The sequence below is a fragment of the Monodon monoceros genome, unplaced genomic scaffold (genome assembly GCF_005190385.1).
Source record: "Monodon monoceros isolate NGI ecotype Baffin Bay Population unplaced genomic scaffold, NGI_Narwhal_1 Super_Scaffold_15, whole genome shotgun sequence".
In the NCBI taxonomy this organism is placed as follows: domain Eukaryota; kingdom Metazoa; phylum Chordata; class Mammalia; order Artiodactyla; family Monodontidae; genus Monodon; species Monodon monoceros.
In genome coordinates this window covers 64,357,059-64,374,030 of record NW_021703771.1, presented here as the reverse complement: position 1 = coordinate 64,374,030, position 16,972 = coordinate 64,357,059, and the positions used below count along the sequence as shown (strand labels likewise).

The following is a 16,972-nucleotide window of genomic DNA, read 5'->3' as shown; positions in this document are numbered from 1 at the left end:
AATCTTGCACCTTTTATCTAATCACCTAAGATCTCAGATAGCAGAGTCCTCTAGCCTCATGAACTCTGGACTTTTTTCTTTATAACTGCACCAGCTTTTCCTATCTCCTCTGCAAGGAGGTCTACCTATTAAACAACAAAGACCACAGAAAGGACTCCTTGTTGGTGTTATAATGCTCTGGAACTTACATCTAAATTAATATTTCATAAAAAGCATCCTTATGCTCCACTATTGCACCAGATAATATGGGAACACACGAACACACTGCATGTGGGTTCATCTTCTGCTAGATCCACTTCCAAAATATCCTCTTAAATGTAGAAAGAAACATGGATGAGGAGCCCCTACCTCCAGGCAGAGAATCGATTCTTTCTTAGAATTTTCTTCCTCCTGGTAATATGTAATGAAGGATCCACAAAGCCAATAAAAAAAAAAATACAGGAACAGTGGCCTAAAGAAGAGCTTAATTACTGGGGAGAATGTGGAATCTCAAGAAGGTGGTAAATGCAAGAGCTAAGGAAGTTTTGAAAACATAAATAATAATTAATTTTATGAATGCTCTTTCTAAATTATTTAGCATAGATTAGCACTTATAGAGAAAAATTTTACAGAGTCCACAGAGAAGCAAACTAGAATATTGGAAAACATTTTAATTTTTTTTTTTTTTTTTTTTTGCGGTACGCGGGCCTCTCACTGTTATGGCCTCTCCTGTTGCGGAGCACAGGCTCCGGACGCACAGGCTCAGCGGCCATGGCTCACAGGCCCAGCCGCTCCGCGGCATCTGGGATCTTCCCGGATCGGGGCACAAACCCGTGTCCCCTGCATCGGCAGGCGGACTCTCAACCACTGCGCCACCAGGGAAGCCCTTAAATTTTTTTTTAAAGAAGGTTTTAAATTAGATCTCAATGGCTTAACTGTAAGGGTTAAAGAATTAGAATTTTTAGCTTTATGATCACTGCCTCTGAGCCAGGTACTGTTTTTGCACTGGGGATATGATGCTGTGACACTGGGGTAAGCGTGGTCCCTGCCATCATAGAGACAGTAATTAAAGAGTCACAAAATAAATGTGTAACTACACATTGCAAGAAGGACTATGACGGAAGATCACGAGGCATTATATATAATGGGGCAATAATGGAGGTCCTAACCCGTCTGGAGCAAAATCACAGTAAAGCTTCATAGGATGGCAAGGTATTATGATTCAGAATTTCAAATTATTTCAGCAGCCCACTGTAGTTGTAGCTCAGAGATAACAGGAAAAGAGGGAGGCCGAAGGATCGGTCATTGCACTTATGTCTTTCCTTTGGTGAAGACACCACAGACCAAGGCCTGGTCCTCAGCTTGGCTGGTCCATCCATCCAGAGCTGAACTGGCTCCCACACTCATCAGACCACAAGAGATTGATGAAGAGCAGGTTATTAATTTACAACAGGAAATATGCGCTTCTAGTGCCTGGAATTTATGTGGCTACTAAATCTCAAGGGGACCCAGGAGGCCTAAGAAGCTGGGGCTTTCCTGCTAAGAATGCTGATCTTATCTGCAACACATTTATGCTCTTTTCTTTCACTCCTAGGAAGATAATCTTATCTCAAAGTTAATCTGAAGCTGCTTCTCTGATACCCCTACATACCGATTCCAGAAGCTAGGCTGCACAGCAAATTAGCTTAGAAATCCCTTGCTCACTACAAATTGATGGTGTAAACAAGATTGTTTAAATTACTTAAAAGAACTGAAGCACCTACAAGCACTCCAGAAAATACCACTTAAAATACAAATAATTCACACACTCATACAAATCATTCTTATCTAGTTATTACACAGGCATTTGAATGAATAGAAGAAGGAACTAATGAATCAACAAGTGAAAGAAGACTGAACCCACAGACAACTTTGGGGTCATATACTTATTTGATATTAGAAGGAAACCTATATTTTTAAAAGGAATTGGTTAACATTCAGACTTCCCAGTAGCTTAAGCTCTCCATTCCCTGCCCTGACTCGGCCATTGATCCAAATTATTTATTATAATAAATAATTATATGATCCAAAATATTTATAATAACAAAGACTGAACACCACCAAAATCAGTTTTTATTCAACTAGGGTTCATGGATCTTTCATAGTCCTTAAAAGATTAGGGGGGGGGAAGGGGTCTCTTTTTCTCTTCAAGACCTCTTTAACTTTATGTTTTCATTTTGTTGTTAATTTTTAATAAATTATTACAAGCATATTATGGATTATCCAAATTGACCCTCTTTCAATATCCAGATCTGTGATTACAATCATGGAGGTGCCAAACGGCATTACTTTAACTGTTAAATACTAGTTAAGACAAGAATAGACGTGGATTTAACATATAAGTGATAGCTTCACACCATGTGAAAACCAAAAGTCATGGTGCATTGTACATAAAGTTTTGCAATGGTTCAAATAGAGAATTTCATTGAACAGCAAGCTATAGCATCAGCTAGCCGAACTTGATAGGAAAAAACTCGTGCTGCAATTCTTTTTGCTAGATTCACCCTGCAAAGGATGACTTAATCTTGACAAAATCTGCCATGTAAATGCTGTTAATTTCTATTTTTATTGATTCTCTAGTTTCATTTATTATTTAGCATGCAAATGTGTTCTAGTATTACAGTTGTATAGGAGCTATAAACATAAGTGTGTCACATATAATTTTCTACTGTTCCATACTTAAGAAATGTAATAAAAATAATGTAAGTAAGCATTTGAGGCCTTCCTTAGAGATGTTTTTCTTTTGAAAGGGGTCCATATATTACTCTTGAGAAACACTGATTCAAGCCAGCATTTTTCAATATTTCTATTCCGTGAGTCCCCGTCACTATTATTTCACAAACCATTTAGGCATTTTTAAGTCATTTTTAAATTTTTTATGGCATACAGAAAGAAGAGAGTTCACATGAAATATTATATTTTAGATAAATATATTATTGAAGTTTATCTTGAGGAGTTTATTTTAACCTGATTTTTAATAATATTTATTACACAAAAATATAAAAACAAATTCTTTTTTTCTTATGTACTGGACTTCTATTGTATGACTTCTTTTGAATCAAATCTTAAGGAAAAGCATATTTTGTTGACAAATTTAAAGTAGGCAATATATCCTCTTTGGATTTTGTGCTAAATGTGTATTTAACCTAGACTGAAATATAACTACATAGAATGATATCAGAAATTGACACAAAATACTTTCATTTCTCCATGCTTTTAGCTCTTGCATTTTGTACTTAAAAACCAACTAGGTTTTTAAAAAATAACTTTTGTGTTATTTATAACTAATTAGAGAAAAGGAATAGTTTCAGGCCATTATTTGTAAACGTAACTTCACTATTTTTCCATGTGGCAGTTGAATCTTTATTTCTAACAAATTGAAGGCCAATCTGGGTGTAGTCATCACTATGTTTTCTGTATCTAGCACTGATTTTTGAGTTCTAGAGTTAGGTATTTGTGCTATATAAGAATTTTCATTATATGAAGGAAACCCCTGCATGGGGTGAGCATCGTCATAAGTCATTTGCAAAATAATTATCACAATGACATTTCTCATTGGTTTATTTTATTTGGGACTATTTGTTTTCTATCTTAAAAAAATTCATATGTGAATGAAAATCAAAGCAACTTCAAGTAGCAAAACAGTAAAAACCTCCCCTTTGACTGAGGTATTTGGCAAGCGAGTAACTGAGTTAAGCGCTTGCTGTTGATGTTCGATGTCTATTACCAGCTTAGTAGGCTCACTCAGCACACTCTCAGAAACTCTCAAACTTCCATTTCCAACTGCAAAAAATACTTTTAAATGATTTTACTTCCCACTTTTTAAAAAGCAGAAATTGATACAGATTCTGTTACTGCCTTTTACAACCCTCCCACCCATAACACAGAAGGCCAGTTGGGAAAAGCTGATCGCAACCATTCAACACATCTCTATCCTATTTCACTGAAGTCTTCATAAAGACTTAGTTCCCTCTGATAATCTGCTCTGGTGTTTTAAAATCCTGATGTTTAGGAAGTCCTTTATGAGCAGTCATTTAACTTCTCAGGACTTCAGATTTCTCATCTAGAAAATCAGGGAGTTTGGATAAGATTATTTTTAAAGTCCCACCCCAAATTAGAATTCTGTGATTTTTGTATTATCCGAAGCTTTAGTTTTCATAACTGTTTAACATCAGAACAATGTTTTAAAATAAATTCGAACAAGAAATCCTTTATATATAAAGCACGTAAAAGTGAAGCTAAGAACACTCAAGGTCTGAAGAACACAATTTGAAAAGCACTGATCTAAAGCTCTTTTTTAAAAAATGCTTTCCTTTCTTCTTTGTCTCAGTGGAAAAGGAAAACATCTGGAAAGGATCCACCATATTAGTTTCCCTATGCGTACACCAGAACATATGGATTAAGTCACCTGTCAGCTTTTTCTTCTCCAGATTAAATAGCCATTATAAGTCCCATTTCCCATCCCTTTAAAATATATTTCCCTTTTTTTAAATGAACCTTATTTAGTTTCTGTAACTCTTTATTAAAATGTAAAGTTAAAAACCAACCACAATCTCTAAAGAAGAGCCAAGTGTAGCAAAAGGACTACTTCCAGCTCTATCATTTGATTTTTCTCACTCCTAACACACTCCAAGTTGTTTCCTTTTTAATAACAGAATTGCATTGCTGCCTTCCATTCAACCAATAGCTCAGTTTGACTCACAATTTTATTTTCTTTTTTTTTTTTGGCTGAATTTGTTATACCTAGTCGGTAATTTCCCATCCAATACCCGTGCAGTTTGTTATTGTCCTCTGGGGCCTTTGAAGTTTTTCCTATTGAATACAATCCTGATTTTGATGGCTTTTTTTTGTTGTTGTTGTTGCGGTTCTTAGGCCTCTCACTGCTGTGGCATCTCCCGTTGCAGAGCACAGGCTCCGGACGCGCAGGCTCAGCGGCCATGGCTCACGGGCCCAGCCACTCCGCGGCATGTGGGATCTTCCCGGACCGGGGCACGAACCCGTGTCCCCTGCATCGGCAGGCGGACTCCCAACCACTGCACCACCAGGGAAGCCCTTGATGGCATATTTATCTAGTTAAGGTCACTCAATTCTTCTTCTGCTTTCCAACATACCTCATCCAACTTTATAACCCAAATAAGTATTGTCTAGTTTATTGTTAAAGTTGTAGACTAATAAAATGTCATTTATCAGAACACGCATGAGATATGTTATGGGCTAAACTGTGTCCCCCAAAATTCATATGTTGACGTCTTAACCCCCAGCATCTCAGAATGTAACTGTATTTAGTTATAAGGTCTTTAAAGAGGTGATTAAATTAAAATGAGGCCATGTAGGTGAGTCCTAATCCAATCTGATTCGTGACACGCAAAGAGACACCCGGGACTTCAGCACAGAGGAAATACAGAAAAGACCAGGTGAGGACACAGCAAGAAATCGGCCATCCGCAAGCCAAGGAGAGAGGCCTCAGAAGAAACCAACCCTGCTGACACCTTGATATTGGACTTCTAGCCTCCAGAACTATGAGAAAATAAAGTCTGTTGTTTGAGCCACCCAGTCTGTAGTATTTTGTTAAGGCATCCCGGGCAGACTAATAAAAGCTACTCTATGCATGACATTGTGTAGTCCCTGGGGGCTCACCAAGGAACCTCTGCCATTACAGAGAAGGCTACAGGAGGGTACAAATGCCCATAACTCAAGCCAGAATAAGTCATAAAGGAAGATCTGAGCAAAATGCCTTGGGAGCACCAAGGGAGCCAGAATCCTTTCTATCTGGGGGATCAGGGAAGGCTTGAAAGAGGAGACGTCAGTTGAACTGGACCTTCAAAGATAGGCAAAATTCCAGTCATGGGGGGGTGGGGGCAGAGGGCAGCAATCCAGGGGAACAGGACTTTATGAGCATAAACCAGGCTTACCCCACACCCGTGATCACTTTTAGAACAACCCCAGTTGTCATTCACCTATGGACAAGATGGGTAGTTTGCAAACTTGGCTAAACATCAGAACTAACTGGAAGATTTTTTTAAAACATGTAGATCCTCAGGCCCCACGCCCAATCTGCTGAATCAGAGATGATGTTCTAGAATCTTTAACCATCTTCTCAGGTGAGACAGAATCAACTCCATCAAGTTTAAAGCCCCTTTTTAACAAGAACATTTCACTGTCCCCCGCTTCACGGTAATAACTGTATTTCTTATCAAATGTGAAAATACATAAAGACAGAAAAACTATTCTGAGTTTAGTAATGATTTCCAGTAAATTTGCACTTTATTAATTAGAACCAAATCCATAGGTTTAAAAATTATATGAATTTCTTATTTTGACATATACACATACATGTAAGACATTATTTCTTCAACTTGCAGATAATGCAAGGTTGTATATAGGGCTTCTGCCTCTTTACTAACCATGTGTCCTCACCCTGCCACTAAAGTCCATCCGCAGTTTCTGGATCTGGATCCACTGACACTTCCTACCCCCAGTTATTCCACAGACCAGTAAAATATCAGAATTTTCCATCCTGTGAATGAGGGAGAATAGGAGAGAGAAGGAGAAAGGCAGAAATGGATTGTTGCCACACTTCATGCTCAGTCAGAGGTCCTGTGTCATTATGGTGGCCAAGTGGATGGTGGAACAAAGCAGCAGCAGTGTTTTTCTCACCAGCTAAGACCTGGAGTCAAGGTCTTGGGAGGAGGGGAAGAGGAGAATGGACCCAACCAGTGTCTGGCTCTGACTGATTCCTTCTCTCCCCTTTTCCCTAATCCCTCTGAGAAGATAGTTTGGGGGCTGCGGTAGGGTTGTTTTGTTAACTCTCAAAGTCCTCCTTTCTGAAGTGATGAAAGTAATCCCTACTTGCTAAGGTGAGGATTAGGTGAGATCATTTAGGTAAAGCACAAAAAAGACCCCATATTAAACCCCACACTGCGCCCCAGCCTCACCCTAGCTCCACCACGCAGGTATGAACTCTTTCGTATATTTTTTGAAGCTGGGTCCTTCAGTCAGCCTTTCCTCAACTCAGTTTAGCTGAAGCCCAAGGCTTACCTCCAAAAGCCTTGAATGTGAATCAAATTCAAATTTGATTTGAATTTCAATCAAAATTGCACACCAATGGGGACCTTCCTCCATACTCAGCAGCCAACGATCCCTCCCAAACAGATCAGTTTTCCTCAAGTCCATAACAGGCCACAATGCAGACAGTGGTAAGCTGCTGTTCTCCTTTCCACTAGATTTCTCTACTGCCAGCATTAAAATTAACATTCTCCAGAAAATCTTTCCTGACCACCGGCCCTTAAGCCCTTTATTTGGGTTTCCTTGGTAATTCTGCTATATTCCTTCCTTCCATCCACCCATCCACCCATCCATCCATCCACCCATCCATCCATCCACCCATCCATCCATCCATCCATCCATCCATCCATCCATCCATCCATCGTCTCACTAATCTAATCAGTAAAAGACTTGTTTTAGACACTGAAAAAACAAACAGGCAAGGTCCCTGCTCTCCTGGAGCTGCCATTCCAGGGGGGAAGACAGTGAAAATTCAATATGCAACAAGTCAGGTGGGATAAATGCTAAGAGGATAAACAAAACAGTGTAAGAAAACAAAGAGGGATATTGCTAGTTGGGAAGGATAATCAGGAAGACCTCATAGAGGTGGTGTCTGAGCAGCAGAAACATGAAGAAATGAAAGTGTAGGCCAGCAGGAGAGCTGGGAAGAAAGTTCCAGGCTATGTCTTTCTTCCATAATGGGGGGGGGGTCTTGTGTTATTCAGTTTCTCCACCACTGGTATGGGTTGAATTGTGTCCCTCCAAAAATGTTGGAATTCTAACCTCTAGTACCTCAGAAAGGACTTCATTTAGAGACAGGGTCTTTACAGAGGTAATCAAGTTAAAATGAGGTCATTAGGATAGACCCTAGTCCAATATGACTGGTGCCCTTATAAAAAAGGGGAAATTTGGACACTGAGACACACACAGGGAAAAATACCACGTGAGGATTAAGACGGAGATTGGGGTGATACCTGTACAAGCCAAGAAACACCAAAGATGGCCAGCAAACCGCCAAATCTAGAAGAGGGGCACGGAACAGATTTTCCCTCACAGCCCTCAGACCCTACCCTGCCAACACCTTGATCTTGGACTTCTAGACTCCAGAACTGTGAGACAACAATCTTCTTTTGTTTACGCCTGAGAATTGTAAACGAAGTCTGTGGTACCTTGTCACGGCAGCCCTAGGAAACTAATACAACCATCTAGTACCATCAGGGCCACGTGCAGACCACTGCCTCACCCCGGTTCACAGGATAAACCCCTGGTTACACTGGGCTTTGCCTAGCCCTGGGGCTGGATGACTGTAACAGCCCCCTAACTGGACTCCCTGTCCCCGGTCTTACTTTCTCAATCCATTCTCCAGAGTTTTGTCCTGGTCTCTCTAAAATGAAAATTTGATCATCTCACTGGTTCACAAGCCTTCACTCACTTCTCATTATCTTCAAGATACAACCCAAATTTCTCAGCTTGGGGACCAGTGCCCATAGGATCCAGCCCCTTTACCTCTCCAACCTTGTTTCTCTCCCCGCCCCCCCTGCCTGGGATGGCCTAACTTCTACTCATAGTCAGGCCTCAACTTATCACCACCCCACTGGGAAGCCTTCCCAAGGCCCGAAAACTAGGTTAGGTGTCCCTCCTGTGTGACCCTGGAAGTGCCTGTGTGTAATGCTGTTGTGACACTTAACCAAAGTGTGTCCGAGGCTTGTTTGTCCGCTGCACAGTTTGACCATGAGTTCCTGTCTTGGTTGTCTCTCCAGAAGCTAGGAAAAGTGCCTGGCACCTGGTAAATATTCACTGGATGAATGAATAAATGAACAAAGCATACCAGGTTCTAACCAGCTGGCCCCAGAAGGAATTTCTTTTCCCTCTAAGGGGTGGAGGACGGGGAGGTGACCTTTCAAGGGATTTCCCAATAGTATGTGGAACCACTGGAGCAGCATGGAGCTGCACCTTTCCTTAATGGTTGCAAGAGGAATTTAGATTTAGACATTCAGGAGCTGGTCTTTGTGTCGCAAGACACTGCAGTACTAGGAAGGGAAGTAAACAATCTATCTGGCAATTTTTGAGTCTGGGGTTGACCAATATTTTCGAGTCTGTTTTTTGATAGGAAGTGGCAGGTCTCTTCCAAGCCTCCGATTCTGTAGCTGCAAGTCCATGACCTACAGGTAAAAGTGGTGGGTGGACAGGAGATGAGGCGATTGTTGCAACCAAAACTGTGATGTATTCTGTGCACAAGTATCCAAAAAGCAAGTATTTCTGAGCTTTAAAAATTATTGCATACACGGTTACAAATACTGGAGAGTGTGCAAAAGGAAAGAAAAGAAAAGAGGAAGACAGTAACAATGTTTAAATATATATATTAAATATTCTATACATATATTATAACTAGAGGAAGACAGAGAGGTAATCGAAACAAATAATCAGGATTCGTTCTCTTCTGCAAATTCCTGAAAGGGGAAATATATCAGAATTTCCAGTCCTCAAGAAGGGCCTAAAGAAGTCCTGCGAGCAAGAAGGGAGAAAAAAAGAGGGGGGCGGGGGACTTGCTCTTCGCAGCAGGAAGTCGTCAATGGATATCGAGTTATGAAGAAACAACTCTGAACAGAAGTCCTTATTCGGAGCGCTAAAGTCACTTTTACCACATAAAGAGCAATATAAAATCTCCGAGCAGCCTCATCATGGTGTTGGGGAAACAACTCGGCTTCCGCATTTGAAAAAGCAAGAGAGCTCCGACTGGGTAGTGGCCCAGACGGGCGTTAGGGCTTTTATTTGCAAGTCAGTGAGCCAAATGGACGACCAGGCTAGTTGTGCCGCGTTCAGGGAAGCAAGGTTATTATTATCGCCTATTACCCCACTGAGCAATTTCACTGAAAAGGGAGAGTCCCAGCAGTGTGTGCCACGGTGCCATACGGGACGTGCAGCTACGTGCCCACCTCCAGAACGACTTTATTTACAAAGCGATTACCATGTTATCTATTTGTTTTCCTTTTCCAGCTACAGCAGCCTTACTCAGCCCCCGAATTTCTTAATTACAAACCCGTTCGCTTCTAAATCAACCCCAAACCGTCAGGCAGAGCCCGGAGGGAGGCTATGCAAGTTTGCACACACCCCCACCTCCCGGATCAAGGGCAACAGCAGAAGCAAGAAACTGCGTATGTGCAAAAAGGTGGATCTGGGGACGAGGATCGCTGAGTTTGTTTACAGAGCAGAGACGCCTCAGCTCGGATGCCAAAGCTACCAAGAGCTGCAAACGCAAACTTAGCAGAAGCACACGTACCCCGGGAGCGGCGAGCGGCCCCGAAAGCACGGACCGGATTCCAGGGCGCTGGAGCGGAGGCGGTCGGGCCCGCGAGCGCGCTCAGTCCACCTGCAGCTGCTGCCGCTCCCCGCCCCCCGCTCCTGTCCTTGAAAGGAGTGGGGAAAAAATGCATCCACACGCAGAATGTCTAAATCGGGTTTACCTACTGCCCCTATAAAACCACAAAAGCACAGCCCAGGAAAGCGCGCACAGGGGAAGGGGCATTATTTGCCCGGGGCTTAAAAACCCACACGGGTAAACACAGCCATTCTTTGCAACCTGGGTAGGCTTTTGCAAAGCCGGGGAGGTAGAAGGGCACTATGGACGGGGCGCTGGGTGAAACCCGTTTTCCCACAGAAAGCAGCACTGATCGCTAGGTGAGCTCGGGGTGGGGAATCCGGCCAGAGGGGGGCGGTGAGTTTTCCTCGCTGCTCTCCGGGCAGGCGCTACCTTCGGGCTGAGAGTCCAGAGAGGATTCTGTCCTTGCTCCGGGGGCGGCCTGGTCTGGTATTTGTGGGCCGGGAGGAAGCCAGCATCCGGGGTCAGCGGGGCGGCGCCTGGGCCCGCAGCCTCTGTGCACGTGCCTCCGGCAGTGGGGACTCGGCTGCCCGACACGGTCCGGTGTGCCCGATGTTCCGGAATCCGCGTTTTCCCGCCGCCCTCCCGGAGGCTCTCGCTCCGCCCTTCCTGAAATCCCTTATATTAACTGTGGCCAAAGCCCTAAGAAACACAGCTCATTGTTGGCAGCTGCCGGGCGGTCTTGCCGAGCTGTGAGGGCAGCAGAGGGGAAATAAAAGGGAACGGCTCCGATTCTGCCCCAGCGGCTGCTGCAAGACTTCGGCGCCGACTTCGCGACAGCGAGCGCCTTGCACGCCAGAAAGGCCCCCTCTATGTGCTGCTGAGCCGGTCCTGGACCCGACGATCCTGCCCTCGGTCTTCGGAGCAGAAATTGCAAGGACGGAAGGTAAGCGCGGCGCGCGAAGCTGGCTGGGGCTTTTGCCAGCCCAGTCCTCCGAGGGCTGGGTTTGCCCGGAGGAAGAGCGTGAGGCGGAGCTGGGGAATAACAACAGGATGTGCAACAACAGGATGAGGAGGGCTGATTTAATGCCTGAAGTTCGCGGCAGAGCTACGGGGCACTTCCTTTATTAGGCGACTTCGGGTAGCAGAGGGGGGTGTGGGCTTGGGTCCCCCGCCCGGTCGCAGGGGAAAGGGCTGTTTGTGCAGCGCGCGGCTCTGTTGTGGGTGGCAGGTCCGCCTTGGTGGCGAGCCCGGGTGCACAGGCTCCTAGTGGGATCCTCGGGATGATGATTCGCAGCCGAAGTGCGTCGGGTGAGCCTGGGGGCCACAGCCGAGAAAAAGTGGGGTGCACCGAGGTGGGCGACACGTGTGGCGCAGGGCTTACCGTCTGCCCTTTTCACTTTCAGGACTGGAAATGGCAGACCATATGATGGCCATGAACCACGGGCGCTTCCCCGACGGCACTAACGGGCTGCACCACCACCCTGCCCACCGCATGGGTGTGGGGCAGTTCCCGAGCCCCCATCATCACCAGCAGCAGCCCCAACACGCCTTCAACGCCCTAATGGGCGAGCACATACACTACGGCGCGAGCAACATGAACGCCACGAGCGGCATCAGGCACGCGATGGGGCCGGGGACTGTGAACGGAGGGCACCCCCCGAGCGCGCTGGCTCCCGGGGCCAGGTTTAACAGCTCCCAGTTCATGGGCCCCCCGGTGGCCAGCCAGGGAGGCTCTCTGCCGGCCAGCATGCAGTTGCAGAAGCTCAACAACCAGTATTTCAACCACCACCCCTATCCCCACAACCACTACATGCCGGATTTGCACCCTGCTGCAGGCCACCAGATGAACGGGACAAACCAGCACTTCCGAGATTGCAACCCCAAGCACAGCGGCGGCAGCAGCACCCCCGGCGGCTCGGGCGGCAGCAGCACCCCCGGCGGCTCGGCGGGCACCTCGGGCGGCGGCGCGGGCAACAGCAATAGCGGCGGCGGCAGCGGCGGCAGCGGCAGCAGCAACATGCCCGCCTCCGTGGCCCACGTCCCTGCTGCAATGCTGCCGCCCAATGTCATAGACACTGATTTCATCGACGAGGAAGTGCTTATGTCCTTAGTGATAGAAATGGGTTTGGACCGCATCAAGGAGCTGCCCGAACTCTGGCTGGGGCAAAACGAGTTTGATTTTATGACGGACTTCGTGTGCAAACAACAGCCCAGCAGAGTAAGCTGTTGACTCGATCGAAATCCCGGCGAAAGAAATCAAATCCCCCAATTTCTTCGGTGTGAATTAAAAAACATTCCCTTAGACACAGCATCTCACTTTTCAGATCGTGAAAGGTTTGAGAACTTGGAAACAAAGTAAACTATAAACTTGTACAAATTGGTTTAAAAAAATTGCTGCCACTTTTTTTTTTTCTGTTTTTGTTTCGTTTTTGTAGCCTTGACATTCACCTCCCTTATGTAGTTGAAATATCTAGTTAACTTGGTCTTTTTTGTTGTTTGTTTTTACTCCTTATTTCCTCACTTTCTCCAGTGCTCAACTGTTAGATATTAATCTTGGCAAACTGCTTAATCTTGTGGATTTTGTAGATGGTTTCAAATGACTGAACTGCATTCAGATTTACGAGGGAAAGGAAAAATTGCATTAGTTGGTTGCATGAACTTTGAAGGGCAGATATTACTGCACAAACTCTGCCATCTCGCTTCATATTTTTAACTATGCATTTGAGTACAGACTAATTTTTAAAATATGCTAAACTGGAAGATTAAACAGATGTGGGCCAAACCATTCTGGATCAGGAAAAGTCATACTGTTCACTTTCAAGGTGGCTGTCCCCCTCCCCGATATGTACAGACAATAATAGGGTGTGGAATGTCATCAGTGGCAAACATTTCACAGATTTTTATTTTGTTTCTGTCTTCAACATTTTTGACACTGTGCTAATAGTTATATTCAGTACATGAAAAGATACTACTGTGTTGAAAGCTTTTTAGGAAATTTTGACAGTATTTTTGTACAAAACATTTTTTTGAAAAAATACTTGTTAATTTATTCTATTTTAATTTGCCAATGTCAATAAAAAGTTAAGAAATACTTGTTTTCTAGAAGTCATTTGGGGGTGGTTATTCCCTTTGGTGGCTTTCTTTTTTTCTCTTGAACACTTTATTGATGAGAGTAAGCATTCCAGAGGATAAATTACAGGACACTAAAACAGGTCATGGTGAGCTTAAAGCGGAGAGCAGGATTTAACATAATTGGCATAATGCTTCATTGTTATCACTGTAACATGCCTCTTGGTGTGGTTTAATCAAAAGCTGCGAAGTTGTCAAAGAGCATTTTTTTTTCTTAATTGCCATCATCTTCAAGCGTACTCCAGAGTTTAAAAGGTTTGAAATACTAAATGTTATAAATATTATTTCACAGGGTGGGAGGGGAAAAAATCAAGTGTTTCTGGTTATACCTGACTCAACTACTTAAGTGGAGGTAGACTGGAATAAAATACTGGAAGATTGATGAGGATGGCATTAAATATAAATCTACCTTTATCTCTTAGTGACGAATTTTATTTCTCAGCAAAAGTATTAAAGAGAGGCACACATTTTCTAGCTTAATCTCTGAAAAAGCTTCTGGCTGGTTTATAGTTCTAAGAAGAAGAGGGAGTGGTATTCCACCTTGAAGCTTTCGATTTTGTTCTCTTATAATATTTAAAATTTACTCAGCAAGGTTGACGCAAAGGTCAAATTACAATCTTTACAAGATGTTCCCTCTCAAGCATGCCCTGTTTTCCAGAATTCTGAGCTTTTACTGTTACAGGCATTGGGTGCAAAGGACATGAGGATAAGATCCTTTTTAATTTTACCTGGATGCGTTATCAAGAAGACATAACTACAGTCAAGTAGGTGTCAAGTTTTGCCTTATATAATCAAGCACAGGAAAAAGTAATATTGTTAAAATCTCAAATGATCCCAGTTAGAAGGAGAAAGAATTTTGTTTTCCCTTTCATGTTTTCCTAGCTTATAAGAGCAACACACGGTACACTCATGAAAAAATACGGTCTTGTATATAACCTACTGGAGGAGTACAGAAATGTAGGTTGTGGAAAATCTCACAAATAATCCTTTAAAAGAGCATTTCATTTAGACTCTTAGATTCTGATCTTAAATCCCATATTTCATAATAAAAAAATCAGGAGAGGAGGGTATATAGAAGTGTTAAATTACAGTGAGTCTGGCATAAAAGCTGATTTCAGTATAATTCAGATCACCTACATTCTATAATTCTATTTCCAAGGCAGGCCATTAAAATTAAGATGCATACTGCACTGGGTTCTTTTTACACCTCTTAACTGACACTTCCTTATTAAAAATTATGTTGTAAGTAAATAATTTCTCTGAAAATACATCGTTCAAAGCTCTTTACTCCATTTTAAAGGCTGATCCAGATTTTCCACATTAATAGTTAAAACTGAAGTTTTCTTCCACTTAGACATGTCAATAATAAATCTGCAACCAGCAGTAAATCTTCCTGGCTAAGCATTTTCACAGCAAGTTTTTTTTTCCTTTTTCTTCTTTTTTTTTTTTTTTCCAGAGGCTCAAGTGAAAAAATATGTTTGCATACATATTAATACAACAATTCTAGTTCTTTTCCACTTGTGCCAGGAAGAAAATAAAAAGGAAGGCCATTGGAGGCACTGTCTTTTTTTTTTTTTTTTATTCTGCCAGGGAATAAGCCACAACACCTGCTCTGTCACTAAATTCCTCCTGCTGCTCTAACGCCGGAACACGTATGTGGAGATGCAGAGCCGGAGGAACTATTATTAGATCCTGAGCCTATCTCTGCCAGAACAGGGGACTCAACAGGAAAAGCTGGGTTAAAAGCACAATTTCTCTTCAGTACAAACTCTCCCGTCCCCTTCGTTCGAATGATCTCTGTTTCATTAAAACTCTTTCATGATCAACAATTGAGCAGATTCTATGTGATATCTGCAGGTCTCTTAAGCAGGGAAAAATAACTCCTTGTTTGAACAACCTGATTAATGAAACCTGTACAGTGACCTAGATCACCAGGCTACTGGCAGACATTTGCAAAACCTTTAGCGGTCTTGCTTCCTACTAAGTTGCTTGTAGCATATGGGGAAATTTGACCTCTGTACCTTGGCCGTTTTTCAAAAAGTTCTAATATGGTACAAGAGAGCTTCTATTCTTTAAGCTTTGCCCACAATTAGACACTCTTGATTTTCAAGAAGAGATCACTGATAAGCCACAGCAAAATATCATAGAAACACATGAGAAAAAGAAGAACACATTATAAAAAACTTATACCTCTGTTGTAGCTGCTAAAAATCCTGGTGGCAGTATCCCTGCTGGAGCTGATAAAGACGTTACAGCTATGGATGGGTGTTTGAAGAACAGTTACCTAATCACCACTGTTTATGGGGTGCTAGTCTAAAGCACTAGTATCAGAAGGCTGACATCTATTGTGAAGTTTATGGTCTCCAAGACTTTTACTACTGTAAACTGGGATAGCAATAAATTGATGTCAACACTAAAGGCCAGATCCTTTAGAGCATAATATTAATCCACTAATCTATTATGGGTGGCCAGCTTTGAAGTATAAACCTTGCGTCCTGGACCATTAGGTGTTTTCGCCCCCTTGTGGAATTTATTTAGAAGGTCAAAGAAAAGTCTTTGCTCAAGAGGGTTTTTTTTGTTTGTTTTATTGTCTGTTTTTTACCATTTCTGAAGACTTCATTTTCTCTCTTGAAGCAAACAGCATATACTTGAGAAACAAATTTTTTATCAAAGAAGATTCCAGAATAAACACCCATTATGAAAATAAGAGCATTTTACTTATTACCAAAGACCTTAACTTATGATTAAATGTACATACTTGAAATTTCAAAATAGGCATTGGCTAAGGGATTTTCTTACTAAAAGCAATGCTGTTTAGCCTGTCAGTTAAAGCTGACACACTCTTCACCCTCACAACAGAACTGTCGATTTGGGATCAGTGCAAATGATAATGCATTTGATGTACAGGGTTAGAAAGGTGGAGGAGAATCTCCTGGAATGCAGAATGAAATTACCTACATTGGAATGTGATCAAGCCACAGGCTCTAATCTTGTGAAAAGGGCCACAGGATGTTTAATGAGACTGAGTGTTGCTGCCTAATTGATTCAGTAGAATTTACTTTAAAATAAACTTGGCAGATAACATTATCTCCCCAAAATAAATAAATGCAGAATTCAAGGAATTTAGGACTCAAGCCATTGGCAATTTTCTCCTCTCCTCTATTGTTTTACTGGCACAAGAGAGAGACACAGCCTCAGAGATGGTAGTCATCATTTTGGTACTTATACTACTATCATCAGAATGAAGCTCCCGGGCAGGTTGAAGCAGGAGACCCCATAGGTAGTAACATCAAGTAACTTAGCCAATGAACCCTTATTACCGTGTGTTCTGTTTGTCTTTTCCCCTCAGAATAGAAGGAACAATGGCAATGTCAGAATTTTAATTGCAATGGATTGGCTTAAATTACTTGACCTATTTTCATCCAGCAAGGAGAAAAATGATTTTTTTTTCCTGGTAGC

At 42.7% G+C, this 16,972-nt stretch overlaps 1 protein-coding gene across 1 annotated transcript; it reads left to right on the top strand.

Annotated features, from left to right (window-relative positions):
• Positions 1-11,087: 11,087 nt before the first annotated feature.
• On the top strand, positions 11,088-13,475 carry CITED2 (Cbp/p300 interacting transactivator with Glu/Asp rich carboxy-terminal domain 2). The gene is made up of 2 exons (XM_029224314.1): positions 11,088-11,327; positions 11,788-13,475. Exon 2 carries the CDS (start codon positions 11,796-11,798, stop codon positions 12,612-12,614), a length of 819 nt encoding a protein of 272 aa, XP_029080147.1. The 5' UTR covers positions 11,088-11,327; positions 11,788-11,795; the 3' UTR covers positions 12,615-13,475.
• The last annotated feature ends 3,497 nt before the right edge of the window (positions 13,476-16,972 follow it).

Coding starts and splice junctions, on each gene's coding strand:
- CITED2 (XM_029224314.1), top strand. CDS start 11,796: ATGGCAGACCATATGATGGCCATGAACCACGGGCGCTTCCCCGACGGC.